The 17,025-nt window shown below is 53.0% G+C and overlaps 1 protein-coding gene across 1 annotated transcript in view; it reads right to left on the reverse strand.

The window, feature by feature from the left end:
* The window catches only part of CFAP74 (cilia and flagella associated protein 74), a 39,376-nt gene extending 22,869 nt beyond the window's left edge, over nucleotides 1-16,507 (reverse strand). Inside the window, exons 1-10 of the mRNA XM_056128336.1 lie at nucleotides 16,441-16,507; nucleotides 12,802-12,946; nucleotides 11,397-11,495; nucleotides 9,424-9,528; nucleotides 4,962-5,135; nucleotides 4,213-4,323; nucleotides 3,697-3,799; nucleotides 3,106-3,263; nucleotides 2,726-2,930; nucleotides 1,501-1,656 (exon numbers count right to left, since the gene is read on the reverse strand). Coding sequence (XP_055984311.1) covers nucleotides 1,501-1,656; nucleotides 2,726-2,930; nucleotides 3,106-3,263; nucleotides 3,697-3,799; nucleotides 4,213-4,323; nucleotides 4,962-5,135; nucleotides 9,424-9,528; nucleotides 11,397-11,495; nucleotides 12,802-12,946; nucleotides 16,441-16,507 — 1,323 coding nt within the window. The remainder of the gene's footprint in view (nucleotides 1-1,500; nucleotides 1,657-2,725; nucleotides 2,931-3,105; nucleotides 3,264-3,696; nucleotides 3,800-4,212; nucleotides 4,324-4,961; nucleotides 5,136-9,423; nucleotides 9,529-11,396; nucleotides 11,496-12,801; nucleotides 12,947-16,440) is intronic.
* Between the last annotated feature and the right edge of the window lie 518 nt (nucleotides 16,508-17,025).

Raw genomic sequence — 17,025 nt, forward strand, 5'->3', positions numbered from 1 at the left:
CCAGGGACTGAACCCCAGTTGTACTATCACTCTGGCCCTGACAAAGTCAAGAAATGCTCTATAGGAAGCAACACATTCTTGTGAGGGTTTCCCTGCCTACCAACAGTGGCTCGGCATGGTGACTAATATCTGTGAGCAGTACCTGGCTACAGGGACTGGTTAAGTCTATGTGGGCATGGTCAGAGGGTTCCCCAGACTAACAGGAGTGAGTGGGAGAGATAACTAGTAAAGCACCTAGTATGCAGCTATAGGAACTGTCTAGGTCTCTCAGCCTGGGGGTTCCAGGGCCTGCTTCCTGTGGTCAGTGTTCAGAAGTAGGCGTGTTTGAGGGATGATCTGTCATCTTCCTGGCCTGGTCAGTCACTTGTCCCCAGAACCAGCAGAATCACAGAGATCTTGTCACCCATGTGTCCCAGAGCCATGACAGGTGGGTGGTGCAAGGTGGCGCCTGGCCTTGAGTGGCCATGGCAGTACTCTGGCTTCCTGGCTCACAGCATGGTGCCTGCTGGTTTCAGAGCAGCAGGACAGAGAATTCTTGGAAAGGGGGCCCCAAGCAGCGGGGTCTCCTGCTGCAATTGTCTCCCCAACAGGGCACAGAGTAATCTGGAGCCATCTGCTCAACTCTCATTTCCTTGACTCCAGCCCTCTGGCCCTCCTGGCCCTGTGGACCTGTGTGTGGCCAATACCAAGACTGTGTGGTATGAATGAGGAGGGAGGTGGGCAGCAGCTTGTCAAAGCCGAGGAAGCCTCAGGACTGGGCTGCCTGGGTTCTGGCACACAGAGGACACAGGATGTGTACACCCATTAAAAACACTTCATGGGGACTGGTCAATGACTGGTCAGTGGTGTGGGAGATGGAGAATAGTTAAGGTAGAGGAGGGTCCATTATGACAATAGTTGGAAATAGTCACTCTGGGAAAGAACTAAGTGCTGAAAGCAGGTAAAGGATATACAGGAATACCTTTCAGCATCTGTATTGCAAACCATAAAGCCTAAAATGATAGAGAGAGAGAGAGAGAGAGAGAGAGAGAGAGAGAGAGAGAGAAAAGAGAGGTGCCTTCCATAGAGGAAGGCTGGGGTGGGGGGTGGCTTGGAGGGGTGGGAGGGAAACTGGGGATACTGGTGCTGGAAAATTATACTGGTGGAGGGATGGGTGTTGGAATATTGTATGACTGAAACCCAATCATGAACAATTTTGTAATGCTCTATCTCACGCTGATTCAATAAAAAAACAAAACAAAACAAAAAAAAAAACAACAAAAACCCCTGATGGCATCTAAAGATGAGGGATTTCAAAGCATGAGCTGCTGGGGAAGATCACAGTGGGCAACACATTTTCCTTGCAAGCAGCTGATCTGGTTCACTCCCCAGCTCTCCATAGGGTCTACACAGCCTCGCAGGAGTGATCCCTGAGCATGGAGCCAGGAGCAAGCCCTGAGCACAGCCAGGTGTGACCCCAAAATCAATGAATCAATTGAACCAAAGAGCCAAAGATGCTACCTGGCAGAGCTTGAAGTCTTCGTCCCAGAGCCCGGGGATTTCTGGCTTGGCCAGCGTCTCCTCCTCTGCGTTGAGGGGCCACAAGTCACTCTGGGCAAAGTCAGTGGAGGCAGCTTGCAGTAACTGAGAGGACTGAGGCGTCACAGAGAAGTCGTACTCCTGCGCCTAGGAAGGGGAGCAGCACGCTAACCTTGGCACAGAGACATGCCCAGGAAGGAGGGCAGGAAGCCACGTAGTGGGACACAGCACCCCTTTCCCCCACCCCTTTCCTCCTAGCGTCGTTCCTGCATGGTGCCACAGAAGGGTCTCTGGGTGTTACTCAGTCCCCTCCACCACACCCTCAGCCCACACAGGCAGGCGCAGGGACTTCTGCCTTTGCTGACAGCCCCACGTTTCTCTGCTTGGCCTGGGTGGGCTCTCCTACAGACCTACAGATCCTTTCTCATGTGCCTCTGTGCCAGCAGTTGAACACAGCTGGAGGGTGACACCCGGAGAGGGCCCTGAGAAAGACGAGGTGCCAGAGCCACTACAGGAACAGCAAGGACAGCAGAACTGAGGCTCAGAGGCTCTGAGACAGACGGAGGTGACAGGTGCCAAGCCTCCAAGGTGCCAGCAGCCATGGGGCTGAGGCCCAGGGACAGCAGAGCTGGAGCACAGGTGGGGCTGGGACGTGCAGCAGCTGTGAGTGCTGAGACCTGGGCCAGCCAGAGTCGGCCTCCAAGTTTGGGTGCCCAAGCACAGAAGCTGAAGTGCCCCCTGGAGCTCCAGGTCGACAGGCAGAGGAAAGTCCCCTCTGCGGGCATCCCTACATCCGCCACACACACAGCCACCCCCAGCACTGGGACGTGAGGCCGAGGAGCAGCAGGGGGACAAGCTTCTTTACCGGGGGACACACCTAAGTCTCCCCTGGCCCAGGACTGACCTCTGCTCACAGATCTATCCACATACCGGCCCAGTCAGTTCTGCTGCAGCAGCGCCATGATTAGGGGCCTTTCCCCGTGGCACCCAGTCTGCCCCCCAGGAGATGGTCACTTCTGGCTGCCGTCCACTCAGGAGGAGCTGTGTGGGGGTCCAAGTCCCTCCAAGGAAATCTGGGGGGACGTGCAGACCTGTGCCCATAGCAGTGGCCAGGGGAACTGGGCTGAGGAGGAGGTTGCCAGGAGCCCAGGGGAGGTGGCCTGGAGGAGGGGTCTTGCTTTGGTTTCCTGACCTGTGCCACACTCACTGGTAGGTGGACAGTGCCCGCAGGCATGGCACACCCTCTGGAGAAGTCGGAGATGTACTTCCATGTCTTGTCCCGCAGAGTCAGGCGCCTCGTGGTCTGCGCAGGCTCATGCTGCTGCTTCTTCCTGTTCTCTTCCTCGCTCTCCTCTTTCAAAATCCGACTCACGATCTCCAGCTTCCTGAGCTTCTGCTCTTCTTCAAAGGCTCTGTGGGAAAGGGGACACCTGGCAGTTGCCCGAGAATGGGGCTGGGGGTCTGGGGGGGGGCAGAGGAACTGCGGCCTGGAGGGAAGAGGCGGGGTGGGGGTGTGGAGCTCCTGCTGCTGGGCCCCTGGGGACAGACACACTTCGTGACCCCTTCGTGCCTGCTCCCAGGCCTCACTTTGTCTGGGCCTCCAGCTCCTGGCGCTTGCGCTGATGGACGAGGTGCTTGAAGGCGTCCCCACCTTGGGCCAGAATCTCCTTCTCCTCAGCCTGGGCCTTCTGCTGCGCCACATTGGTCTTGGCCTGGCTCCAGGCCTGAATCTTGCGGAGCAGTTCCTGAATACGGAGGAGACTGCAGTGACCACACCTGCACCTGTGTGAGTCCGGCCACGCGCACAGGGGACACCGAGGTGGCCCTTGACAGAATCAGTGTTCTGGCTCCCATCCCCCTCCCTGCTCTGCAACACGGGCTCTTGCCAGCTCCTGCCACTGTGCTTCCCAGCTAGGCTGTTCTCTGTGAGGAAGCTTCCTCGTGCCTCTGAGCCCTTTGCAGCACTGCGGCCCCCTCAGCCTTGGAAATGACTCAGGCTCCGGTGCCCTGGAACACTCCCCTGGAGGCAGGGCTTTCTGCTTTCTGCCCTGTGAAAGAGGGGCTGGGAGCGGATGGAGCACACGCAGAAAAGCCTTCTGCTGGGACAGACCCTTCCAGATGGTGTCCCGGGCACTAGCCAGGCTCTGAGAGGGGCGAGTGTGTGGCCCTAGGACCTACGCGGTTTGCAGTGATGTTGTTCTTCAGGGCCAGCACAGCATCCATGCGCCTCCGCATGTGCTCCTGTGATGCCAGCTCCTCCTCTCTCGTGCGCTCTCGAACCCTGCAGGAAGGTCCATGGGAGCTGGAAGGCACCAGGGCCTGCTTTCGTGTGGCCACAGGGCTGGGAGGAGCTTAGGGTGATGCAGGAGTATGTATGCGTGCATGCGTGTGGTGTTGTGCACGCGCGTGTGTGTGCGCGCAAGTGCGTGTCTACAAGGAGAGAGTTCAATAGAGCCACACGGCACTGACGGGGGTTGTGGCTGACCCCAGACATTAAGGAGCCATGGCCTCAGGTGTTCTGGGGGGATCATGCACCTTGTGGATCTTGTCTGAAAATACACTGGCAATCCGTTCAAAACGAAAAGCACAGACTCAATCTTTTGGGATGAGGAGGGTTGCATAGTAAGTGGGGGGGGGGGGGGGATGCTCCACCACAGAGGCGAAAGCTCCCCAGCCCGCGGCAGGAAGTGCTACCTGCCTAGGGTCGCCTTCAGGAACTTCACTGCCACCCTGTGGTTCCTCTGCGCGTCAGCCAGCAACTTCTGGTGCCGGAGCCCCTGCTCCTTCTGCATTTCCATAGACTTCCTGCAGCAACAGGGCGAGACGGCCACGGGCCTTGGCACATCTGCTCCAGGGACCGTGGACAGAACCCCAGAACCGCACTCTGTTCTCTCCCACCTGGAAGGAGCCCATCAGACAGGGCACAGCGGGCACACCGCAGGCAGCTCTGCCACTAAACCACCAAGAGAACACCAGAGGGAGCCTGGAAGGAGCAGGGCTGCGAACTCTGGGGAGGACAGCGCGGTGGGCGCTAAGATCCGACACTGGGTTAGACTAGGTGGGAAGTTAGAGGCCCCATCTGAAGATGGGGCTGTGGGGTGAGATGGAACTGGGAACAGGGAGGGGACTGTGGGGACCTAGGCAGGGGCACACGGGAATGCTTGCAGCCCTCTCTTGCCCTGAGATAGGGGCTGCCCTAGGGGCACTTCAAGCAAAGGCAGAGGCCAGTGGAAGAGCAGTGGACAGGAAGAGAGCGGGAGTGTCCAGGGTGGGAGGGAGGGCAGGGAGAGGGCGGGAGTGTCCAGGGGAGGGAGGGCAGGGAGAGAAGCCTCAGGACTTGAAACAAAGGCATGAGGGAAGGACCTGAATGACCAGACAACAGCAGGGCCAGCGGCCAGCTGGCTCGACAGGACAAGAAACAAAAAGGATGCCCAGGCACTGACCTGACCCTCAGCAGTTGGCTGCGTGCCTTCCTCGCCGAGGCCGCCTCGTGCTGGCGCAGCTGCTGGGCTGCCCTCACCTGGAGGCACCTGCTAGCCGCCATGGCCTTCTCATGGACAGACTTTTGGAAATCCTTAAACTTCACCTTCTGGATCTCAATGTGCCACATGGCGTTCCTGACAGATAGGAGATGCGTTTGTTTATGCTGGCAAAGGTGCTGGGACCTGGGCGGGCCATCCACGGAGCGGTCACTCTGGGAATCTGGGCGGCTGGGTACTGGGTTTTAATCACATCATCCAGGCAGACCTTGAGCACTTTTACAGGTTCATCTCCATCTCCACGGAGCCCCTGGCCTCCCCAAAACCACGCATGAGGAAGGGTATACATGGCATGGAGGGGCAGTTATCCTGGCCACGGTTGGGAGGTGACACTGGGCAAGGATTGAGGAGACACTGGGCATGGAGGGAGATAACATCAGGCATGGAGGGAGGTGACACTGGGTATGGGTGGAGGTGACACTGGGCAAGTGCAGCGGTGATACTGGGCATGGAGGAGGTGACACTGGGCATGGAGGGAGGAGATATCAGGCACAGAGAGAGGTGACATCAGGCATGGAGGGAGGTGACACTTGGCATGGGTGAAGGTAACATCAGTCATGGAGGGAGGTGACGCTGGGCATGGAGGAAGGTGGCACTGGAAATGGAGGGAGGTGACAATAACCATGGAGGGAGGTGACAATGGGTGTGGAGGGAGTTGACATCAGGCATGGAGGGGATGATGTCTGGACGGGATGACAGGGTTGGAGGAGGGGCCAGGACCCTGATGGAGGAGGGCCAGCACCCTCGGCTGAAGGGTTGTGCTTTATCAGTTCTGGGTGCCTAGTGCAAGAGCAGTGCAGGTCCCACCATCCCCACTGTGTCTACGACAAAGGGACTGTCAGAGATGCAGCATCACTAGCTTTGCAGATGACAGGAGGTGCCACCAACCAAATTCCGTGGGGACCTCTGGGAGCTGAAGGGCAGGGAGAGGCTGTCACAGGGCTTCAGGACAGAGACCTTCACTGTGCTCATGCTACTAGGACGGTGTCTCTGCGGCAGAGAAGTGCGGCAGCGCCCCCTGGGGACAGCTCCTACAGAGCCTCTGTTGGCCTGCCCCGGGACAGTGGGCAGGACCTAGAGTGTGGCAGCAGGCAAAGCTCGGAGAGCGGAATGAAGGCTCTGGGAAGCCTTGGGTGGCTGCACTTCTCTGAAGAGGCCTGGAGGGTGAGTGTGTGAGAACGGAGGCTGTGGGTGCGCTGCCACAGGCTAGCCCAGCTGCTGCCACCCAGCCTCCATCTCCTTCCAGAGCCGAAGGCGGGAAGAGCACTGTGCTCTGGGGGGCTCTCACCTATTCTGGGCCTGTATGTCCCGCACGTCTCCACAACTCTCTGAGGGGTCACAGTGACTTACCGTGGCAGTATTTCCAACACAGCTTCCGCACAAGAAAACGGTTACAGCAGAGCTCAGAAGCGATGAGCTACCTTGGAGAACTCCCAGTGTTTGTGAGTGTCTGTGTCCCCAGACGACAGTGCTCCAGACCTGATGACGCCCTTTTGGTGGCTCCTACCTGGCCGCAAGCTGCTCCGCGTGCAGGGGCTTCCCAACACACACAGGGTTCCCTCAGCTCTCTCCTCCCTCCAGCTCAGACACTCGCCACCCTGTTCCCTAGCCCAGTGAGTTCTCCCACTGGCTCTCAGGAACCCTGCACCAGAACCCAATTCCACTGCTTGTGGGCCCCTGACGCCTGGACAGCTGAAAGTGAAGATTTGTTACTCGGGGCCCTCAAACCTCACAATTCCCCCATGCACCACCAGGAGTGATTTCGAAGGGCAGAGCCAGAAGAAACTTCTGAGCACTGCCAAGGTGGCCCAAAAATCAAAAACAAAACAAAACAAAAAAATAAGGGTAAAATAATAAAGATTTGCACAGAAAATGCAGCTGGGAGAGACACTGGATCTTTGAAGTGAAAGTTCATGAATAGACGATGATGTGCATGTTGAACTGGACTCCACGGGGGTCTGAGTCTCACGCCTAGTGGCTGGAAAGCACGATGGGGGAGGGGGGCTGCAAGAGACATTTGCATGCCCTTCCTGGAACATTAGGCACAGGGCAAGGGAGTGGAAAGGAGACAGGGCGACCCTCTGGCAGCAGCTCGGGGGTGCACAGGCAGAAGGACAGCATCAAATGGTGGCAGTGGAACCAAGACTGATCAAGACTGGACAGTGAGAGGCAGGCAGATCACCACCACAGGCAGAAGACAAACGCAGACAGGAGGGCAGGAATCTACAGGGGGCCAGGGCACAGGAATACCCAGGGCACCCAGCTCAAGGCTGCTAAACACCATCTTCCTGCAAGAAGCAAGGGCTCCTTGGGCAAATGACCCGGCCAGGTTGGGGCAGGGAAGTATATGTGCACATGTACCAGAGTGTACCCAGAGAAACAGAAGGACATGTCATAAAGTCACAGGAGTCAGCTTGAGAAAACCTGCTGGCCACATGTGCAGTGATCAGAGGGTCAGTAACAGTAAGAGGAGCTGGAGCAATAGCACAGTGGGGAGGGCGTTTGCCTTTTACACAGCAACCCAGGTTCGATCCCTGGCATCTCATATGGTCCACTGAGCACCATCAGGAGTAATTCCTGAGTTCAGAGCTAGGAGAAACCCCTGAGCTCTGTCGAATGTGGCAAAGAAAGAAAGAAAGAAAGAAAGAAAGAAAGAAAGAAAGAAAGAAAAGCAGACAGAGTGCAAAAAAGACAAATAACTCATAGTCCATTTTTCGGGGTTGTTTTGTTTTTTGTTTTTGTGCCACACTCAGCATTGCTCAGGGCTTATTCCTGGCAGGCTTGAAGGATCAGAGATTGAAACCAGGTCAACCTCATGCAAGACAAGCACCTTAACCTCTGTATTATCGCTTCAGCCCACCATTTTTAACACAAAGCATTCAATCCTGATACTGACAGAGGTCTATAATAACCAAATGACACGACGTTTGGACAAATAGGGAGGGGGTCGATGTAGGAACTGATTACATGCTAGAAAGCACAGACCCCAGGAAAGCCTTGAAACAGCCAGTACCCACTTCTCAAGCCCCAGGCAATCCCCAGGAGAGCATGCCTGAAGATTATCCAATCAAACTTAGGCGATATCCAGGAGGGGTGTGCGCACCACAGGACTAGCCAGTGAGGACACGGGCAAGGATTTGCACACTGGCCAGCATGCCTGTGGGGGCCACCGGGGTGCCTGCCTGCCAACCAGCCATAAGACCTGGTCTGAGCGCTGGCACAGGTGTCCATGTCCACTTTTTGACTTTCTGGACCAGAGAACGCGTTCCTCACAAGACTAACCCACCCAACAGAAGAGAGTCCACACTGGCGAGTGACCCGAGGGGAGAGGAAAGCTCCTGCTGCCAAAGAAAGCTAACCGACTCAGAAGGGGCTCTGCAAGTCATCTTTGGCAGCTGCCATCATAACCAACACATGCAGAAGCTCGTGGGTAGAAAGGGATGAGAGAGGGAACTCCCCTTGACATGCCCACTGATTTTCCAACTGCCAAAGGTAAGGGTTGGTCCGACTGGAAGAACCCGGCACACCATCACAACCCAACAATTCCTGGTCTCAGGTGCCCCACCCCCAGGAATGGGGCCCAGGGTTATGAGGTGCCCAGGGAGCAACTCTCCAAGGCCGTGGTTCTGGGGGATGCAACCTCCAAGGTCATGGTCTGGGGCTGTGTACCCTCCAAGGCCATGGTTCTGGGGGTTGTACCCTCCAAGGCCTTGGTCCTGGGGTGTACCCTCCAAGGCCATGGTTCTGGGGCTGTTTACCCCCCAAGGCCATGTTTCTGGGGTATACCCTCCAAGGACGTGTTTCTGGGGTGTACCCTCCAAGGCTGTGGTTCTGGGGGTTATATCCTCCAAGGCCTTGGTCCTGGGATGTACCCTCCAAGGCCGTGGTTCTGGGGGATGCAACCTCCAAGGTCATGGTCTGGGGCTGTGAACCCTCCAAGGCCATGGTTCTGGGGGGTACACCTTCCAAGGCCATGGTTCTGGGGATGTGTACCCTCCAAGGCCGTGGTTCTGGGGGGGTGTACTTTAACAGGCAGGAGGAAATGGCAGACACTGCAGGACCAGATGACAGGTCACTGGCCTGTCATCTAACAACTACAGGATGTGGAGCTGTGCTTATGGGAGGCAGGACAGCCTGATGTGACCCCAAGAAGGACCCGTAGGCTACAGGACATCACGGACCACTGAGTAAGAGAACATGGAGTGTTAGAGCTATTGTTCTGACTTATCCGTAAACATAAAAACAGTTCAAAATGAAAATGAAGAAAGCCCCCCCCCTTTCATTACTCAACTGCCTAAAACTCTGCTCCCACCCTGAGCCAGAACCAAGCCTGAATGATGCCGAGCCTTGCTCCTGTCCCACTTACTCGTTCTCCCTCAACATGGCCATGAGCTGGGACTTCTGCTCCTCTTCCTTCTCCAGCTCAGTACACAGGCTTCTGGACACTGCCTGGAGGCGGCCCACAGCGGCACTGGGGACAGGAGAAACAGGAGAAAGAGTGAGCAGAGGCCAGGCCCATGGGGGGTCCTGCAAGGCCTCTCTCAGCCTCTGTGCCCCCTTCACAGCCATTTCACTTCCAAGAGAGATCACTCACAAGGTCAACTGCACATGAACTGCAGCCACAGAAAGTGGCCAGGAAGCTCTGGTCTCCCTGATAGGACAGAGCAGAAGTGGGATATCTGTGGCTGCAGCCACACAGAGCCCCTCTGGCTCTCCTTTCTGTCCAAGGAGACTGTCCTTGTGCCTAGTCTTTCTTCTTCCCCTCTCCCACAGGCAGCCCAATGACACTCAGAGATGCGGCCATCCCATGATGATTGGTGTAGAAGGACAGTGACCAGAGGACCTGGTCACCTCCTCATGGGGACAGAATGAGACGAAGTGGTTTGGGCATTTGTTTTCAAAGATAGGCAAGCTTGGGGGCTGGAACAATAGCACAGCAGGTAGGGCCTTGCATGCAGCGGACCCGGGTTCGATTCCCAGCACCTCATATGGTCCTCTGAGCGCCGCCACGAGTAATTCCTGAGTACATGAGCCAGGAATAACCCTGTGCATCGCCGGGTGTGACCCAAAAAGCAAAAAAAAAAAATAAATAAGATAGGCAAGCTTAAAAATCCTTCCAGGGGGCCAGAACAATAGTACTTTGGGTCAGGTGCTTGCCTTGCATGCAGCTGACCTATGTTCAATTCCCAGCACCCTATATGGTCCCCCAAACACACCAGGAAGGATACCAGAGTACAGATCCAGGAGTGAGTTCTGAGCAGCACTGGGTGTGGCCCTCAAACCAGAAAAAAAATCCTTCCAAGGATCAAAAAAATGGTCCAGGAGGTAAGGCCCCTCCTCGCATGTAGCCATCCCTGATCTGATACCCAGCATTGCATAGTCCTGAAAGTACACCCAGGGGCAAACTGTGAGCACAGAGTAGGCCCCAGATTACCCCTGGGTATACCCCCAACCCTTCCAAGTGGCCTTATCCCTGCATCCTTGGGCCTTGGGAGGCTCCTGCCCAGGTTGTGTTCCATCAGGCCTACATCCTGTGGAGTCCCAGCTCCGGGAGCCCGAACAGGTGGATACCCCTGTTCTCTCCATGAAGTGAGTGGGTTGACTGCCTCCAGAGCTTCAGACAGAGAGTCAGGACCAAGATCCCCCTGAACCTCTCAGTTGGGAGACCTTGGGAAGGTGAGAGAATGCCCCCGAGAGCCTCAGAGGCTGCCGTCAAGAAAACAGGATAGACACAGGAGGACAAGGCACCACTCAGGGGAGCTTAGTGTGCAGGCACGAGTGGTCTCTGGGCTGCTGTGTTCAAACTGGTGGTCTTTTAGTGTGTGTTTTTGGGGGGCCACACCCAGCAGTACTCAGGGCTTCCTCCTGGCTCTGCACTTAAGAGTTTTCCTGGTGGTGCTTGGGGGGCCATATGTGGTGCTGGGGATGAACGTGGCCCCATGTGGGGTGGTTTTGCAGGCATCTCTTCATCCCCCTTAAGTAAGCCAGTGCTGATGCTTCTTCGCTAGCCAAGCCCGCCCAGTATCCTAGACCGGCCCCACACTGGCCCATTCCCATGGGTATTTCTCATGGGGCCCAGAATGAGCCTGACCATCACGCTGCAGCCCAGCACCTCTTCTTCAGTGATACCCAAGTGCCTGACCACTGGATCGCCCATTCCTGGAAGCTCCAGTCTCGTTCTCAACACACAGGCAGAGGCTGGTATGTTTCGTTGCCTTCTAGCATGCGGCAGGTGCATGATACACACACCCTGACAAATGAGAGTGCTTCCCGGCGACACTGCTGAGCCCACGGCCCCCTGCTTCCTGCCCCACCCCCAGCCCAGAGGCAACCACCTACATGTTGTTGGCCTCTCTCTCCACAGCCAGATTGGCGGACACAGTCGCCTGCTGTTTGGCGATGAAATCCATCCTCTGGCGGCAAGCATGCAGCTCCCTTCTAAAAGTTGAAACCAGAGTTTAGATCAGCATGGCCCTGAAATCCAGGGCTTTTGCTTCTGAACACTAGAACCAGAGTTTAGATCAATATTTCCCTGAAATTCGGTGCCTTTGCTCTCCACTACTGCTCCACTAGCCCAGAAGATGGCAGTTGGACTAAGTGACCTCTCACCCATCAGGGTTTCAAGATTTTTCTAGTACAATCCAGCACATAGCAGAGTATTCCGCTGCTTTCTGGAAACCCTATCAGGTGAGCAGGTAGACAGGTGACCTCAGCCTAAATGGTCTTGTGCTGAGAATCTTCGAGCAGAGTTAACTTGGACCTGCACAGATGAAGGGCACTGGAGAGTCCCACAGTGAGAGTCCCAGGGGGCCACACAGGGCATCATCCCTCCTTAGTATCCCTGCTGGTTTGGGAGCCCTGGTGGGATCCTTCCATTATGTGACTTTCACCGCAACTAAAGGCCACAGACAAAACTCAAATACTGACTCGAGAGGACATCTGGAGGACGAACCACAACACAAGCGGCTTCACGATGGTAACGGGGAAACATTCTTGGCTTTGTTAAGTGAAATAACAGTGCTGGGATCAAGCAGAAGAATATTCAATTTGTTTTAGGAAACACTGAAGCATTTAGATGAATTGCTTGTTTGTTTGAAAGAGGGGCCACGCCTGAGGTGCTGGGGGTGGGTATGCTTTGCCAGGAATTGACTGAAGGGTCTCACATCTGCTAGACCCGAGCCAGTCCTGGGCTGACACAGAAGCACTTCAGAGTAAAGTATCATGAAACTTGCTTTCAAACAAATTCCCACTAGAAATCTCAGGTGCAACACATACTCATAGATGCAGTGAGGAAGCCAGGACAGGAGCTGGTTGTTCCCACAGTCTGTGAGTTGGAAGTCTCAAACCTTCACCAACATCAAAAAGTGTCGAGTGACCTGAGTGTTGGTTCTGGTGTTGGTGCCCACCACACCGTGACCAAGGTGGGGTGGAAAAGGAGCAGGGCTGTCTGAGCTGAGCACCGCCTCCTAAGGGGCCGCTCTCTGCAGGATTTAAGCAGAGTGCCCAGAAGGTAGGAGGAAGCCTGTGCATTGCAACTAAAGGGCTGTGGAGGCTGTGCTCACCTGGGGAGGGGGGGTGCTCATCTCTGTTCTGTTTGGTTGGTTTAGCTTGGGAGACACACCTAGTGATGCTCAAGGGTGGCTTCCAGCACTGCTGGGGGATCATGCAGTGCCAGGAATTGAAGTCAGGGTTCCAGCAAGCACAGTTGTACTCCAGTCTTTGAAGCCATCTCCTCAGTCCTCACCTCATTTTCTGAATAGAGAGTTCTTTCTTCTTGTGCAGCATCTCCAGGATGTTCAAGTCCTTCCTCAGCTGCAGCTCCCGGCTCTTGGCCTGGATGTCTCTTTTCTTCTGCTCTTTCCCTGAACTTAACCAAGAGAGGACACAAGCTGCTCACTGTGTGTCAAACATGCCCTGCAGCCTATGTACACGCCAGCTTCCCTAGCTGGGATGAAAGCTACAGTTGGGGGCAGGGCAGGAGGTGCCCACACAGAGCAGTTACCAGTAGCCTGTGGCTGTATTTTCTGCAGCTTCTGGAGAAGATTCCTCCAATTCTGAATGGTCTGGTGCATCTCTTTCTAGAAATAAGCAAGAGTTAGAAAACAAAGAGCCATTCTGAGCATATAAAAATGAGTTCAACAGGGCTGGAGCGTTAGTACAGTGGGTAGGGTGTTTGCCTTGCACGCGGCCGACCCAGGTTCAATTCCCAGCTTCCCATATGGTCCCCCAAGCACTGCCAGGAGTAATTCCTGAGTGCAGAGCCAGGAGGAACCCCTGAGCATCGCCGGGTGTGACCAAAAAAGAAAAAAATGAGTTTAACAAAAAAACCCTGACAAGCTCAAACTTCATGGACAATGCATTGAGGGCAAAGGTTCTTAAACAGTGCAACCTGGGACCTGGAGGACTCTGGAGCTCTTTCAGAGTCTGCAAAATCAAGGCTATTTTCACTATAACGCAAAAAGACACTATTGGATTTTAACATTTTCATTCGATGTGTGAAGCTGAGTTTTGCCGAGCCCACGTGGCAGATGCTTGCAACAGACTAAGCCTAGGGTTAAAAGAGAATCCAGCATCTCATTAAACCGTACTCTTCTTTATAGACTTTAGGCTGGGGCTGGAGCGATAGTACAGCAGGTAGGGCAGTTGCCTTGCACACAGCCGACCCGGGTTCAATTCTCAGCATCCCATATGGTCCTCAGAGCACCGCCAGGAATAACTCCTGAGTGCAAAGCCACAAGTAAGCCTTGTGCATTGCCAGGTATGAACCCAAAAGCAAAGCAATATATAGACACTAGGCTTCCCTATCTCTCTGATTTTATTTTTAGGGGAGTTGGGGGCCACACCCAACACTGCTCAAGGCTTATTCCTTTGTACTTAGGATCAATCCTGGTGAGTGACCATATGGAGTACTGGGGAGTGACCATATGGAGTACTGGGGATTGAACCCAAGTCAGCCATGAGCAAAGCTAGCTCCCTACCTGCGGTGCTTTCACTCTGACCCTGCCTTTCCTTCTCTCTCTCCCCTTTCTCCCCTGCCCCCTTCTGTTGTTGTTGTTGTTGTTGGTTTGGGGGAACACCCAACTTTGCACAGGGCTTACTCACTCTTTGCCATGCTCAAGTTCATATGTGGTCAGGGACTGAACCTGGCTTGACCACATGCCTTTCCCACTGCAGAGTCTCTCTGACCCACTCATTATTTCTAACTTAAGTGAGCATACATTTCTTCAGCTTCTGGAGGCAGTGGAAGGGATCTAACTCAGGGCCTCACAGATGTGAGGCAGGTGCTCTTCTGTGAGCCTCAGTTCTAATTTTAGTACAACAAACATTGAAATGCATAGCCTATAAAAGTCTAGAGTCTTCAATAATTTTTAAGACTATAAAGGAATTATATAATTTAAGTAAGTTTGAGAACTACTATAGGATAACATTGGTTTGTCCTTTTTCCCTTGCCGTAGGGAGCTTAGGTTTGTAGGATTACCCATCACAGTGCTCCCATTTGTATAACGGTTTATCTTAAACTTCTCCTCTGTGCTCTGCTACCCCTGTTAATCATCTATATCCCCAAATCAGACCCTGTGACTTGTAGGGTCAGATCCTTCTAAGTTAGAACTCCGGATTTTGTATATGTAAGTGAAATATTGCTTTTTTCTTTCTCTTATGTCCTTTGCATAGTTTACGTTAGAGCAATGTCCTTTTTGTATAGAAACAGGAAAACAGTTTATGCTATGCTTTTGTAACTTGGGAGTTAATTGACTCTGAATAATATTTACTCCTAGGCATCTGTCATATTTACTTGACTTAAGCCTCAGTGGCCCTTAGTTCCAAGCACCCCAAAAGCAAGGTCCTAATGAAGGGACTGGATGGACCCAAGGCAAGCTGTAAGCTAGCCTGGCATCAAAATGGGATAGGCCAAGTGCCATAAAACTTAACAATAAGAGCAGGGTCACAGACAAATTCTGTATCCAAAGAGAAACAACTGATAAGGACCCTGCTGAGGTTAGGAAGGACTAATCTGGCCTGAGCACTGTAGTCTGGGAAATGTAGCGAGATGTTCTCAGGAGAGCCATCCTGTAAGCTTAATGTATCTCTTACCGTGTCCATAAAAAATGACTAGAAAGATAATTATGAAGTAAATCTAAGGTGATTGTTTATGGACTAAGGAAAGGAGAAATACGCCCTTGGATGAAATTCTGCCCTAGAGCAGATCTCCTAGCAGGAGATCTTTGTTTTAGAAGAGCTTCCCCAGAAAAAAGGGCTTTACATATGTTGATTGTGCTATCTGAAATGGGTGGAATTGCTACCCTCATCCTAGGAGGCTGGGCTATTAATACCGGGCACACAAAGTAGCATGGTGGAAGTAGGAGATGGTAATAAGGAGCCATAAGAGACTGTCATGAGGTGCTCAGTGAGATTGGAATAGGCACACGGGAAGAATGGAGTAAACAGCAGGATGTAGATTGGAATAAACTGCAACTGATCACCAACCAGATTGGCGGCCCTGTTCCTTCCTTCATGTGTCTGTTGGTGGCGGCTGCTGGAGGGGTGGGGAAGAGGTTCAAGGCCACCAAATGGACGTGGTGAGAGAGCCCATACACACACATTTTGCGAACACACAAATTACTATCTTAGAGAATGACTGCAACTTTTAGTAAAACAAAGCAAATAGAACTATTGGTTTTATCTTCACTCATGTTGAATCTCAGTGTGGCTGGAAAAGGATTCTAAAAGGAACCAATTCACAGATACAGGAGAATGGGAGAGGAAAAGTGGTGGTGAGAGGAAGCTTAGCGTTTGGGTAGTGGCAGCTGACTACTCACACCACACCCCAAAACACTGAGGTGGGGAGTGAAGGACCATAGAATCTGGTATTTGCAGGAGGATAGGGGCACATTAGGCTGCTCTCGGGTTCACTCTTGGCGAGGTGTCTGGGGGGAATATGAGGTACTGTGATTAAAATCAGATCAGCCATGTGTAAGGCAAGGGCCTTGAACAATCCCTCTGGTCACAGAACCTGGTATTCTGACTGGAATGTTCTCCTGGTGCCCAGCATAGCTTAGAAAATTTTGGATCATCATTTTTTTTTTTTAAATCTAAAAGCTTCCAGGCAAAGAAAACAAAAATAGGTCATATTCAAAGGACTGGGATAAAAATGGCATCAGATTTTTAAATAGATGTTAGAAACTAAAGAACTATGGTCTGCCACTTTCAAATTTTTCTCTTTCAACTGAAAACAGAACAATTTAAGCTTCCTTACTGAGGAATAAAAATGAACTGAAACGATAAAGTCCCCCTTAAAAAAAGGGAACTCAAGGACAACTGTGAAGCATGCCACTTTGTGCCCCTTGATGTTGGAAGGCTGCCCCCAGGGAAAGACCTTTATTACCATTTTCCACAAGAGGGTCATTGGCTAAAAGCACCTCCTCAGGGAATGAGTTGGCATCCTCTTCCATGTTGGGAAGCAGAAATCGGCTGGAAAAAAAAAGATGAACAAAATCTGAGGTTAAAATACCACAGGGCCTAGGGCTGGAGAGATAGTACAGAGGATAGAGCACTAGTCTTGCATAGCATGTGGTTGACTTGGGTTCAATCCCAAGCATCCCATATGCTTTTCCAAGCACTTCCAGGATTCCTGAGTGCAGAACCAGGAGTAACCCCTGAGCATTGCTAGTGTGGCCAACCCCCAAAAATAACCGAATTTGAAAAGCCTGAGGTCTAGAGTGACAATACAGTGGATAGGGCGTTAGCCTTGCATGTGGTCAAACTGAATTCAATCCCAAGCATCCCATATAGTCCTCTGAGTGTCACCAGGATTAAGTCCATAGCTCAGAGCCAGGAGTAACCCCTGAGTATCGCTGGGTGTGGCCCCAAAACAAAACAAAACAATCCTAAAAATTGAATTTTGTAGGCACAATTTATCTTGTAAAAAGACATAAATATGATAAGTGAAGATGTAGCTAAGTGCTGAGCT

Source organism: Sorex fumeus, unplaced genomic scaffold (genome assembly GCF_029834395.1).
Source record: "Sorex fumeus unplaced genomic scaffold, SorFum_2.1 ptg000064l, whole genome shotgun sequence".
NCBI lineage: Eukaryota > Metazoa > Chordata > Mammalia > Eulipotyphla > Soricidae > Sorex > Sorex fumeus.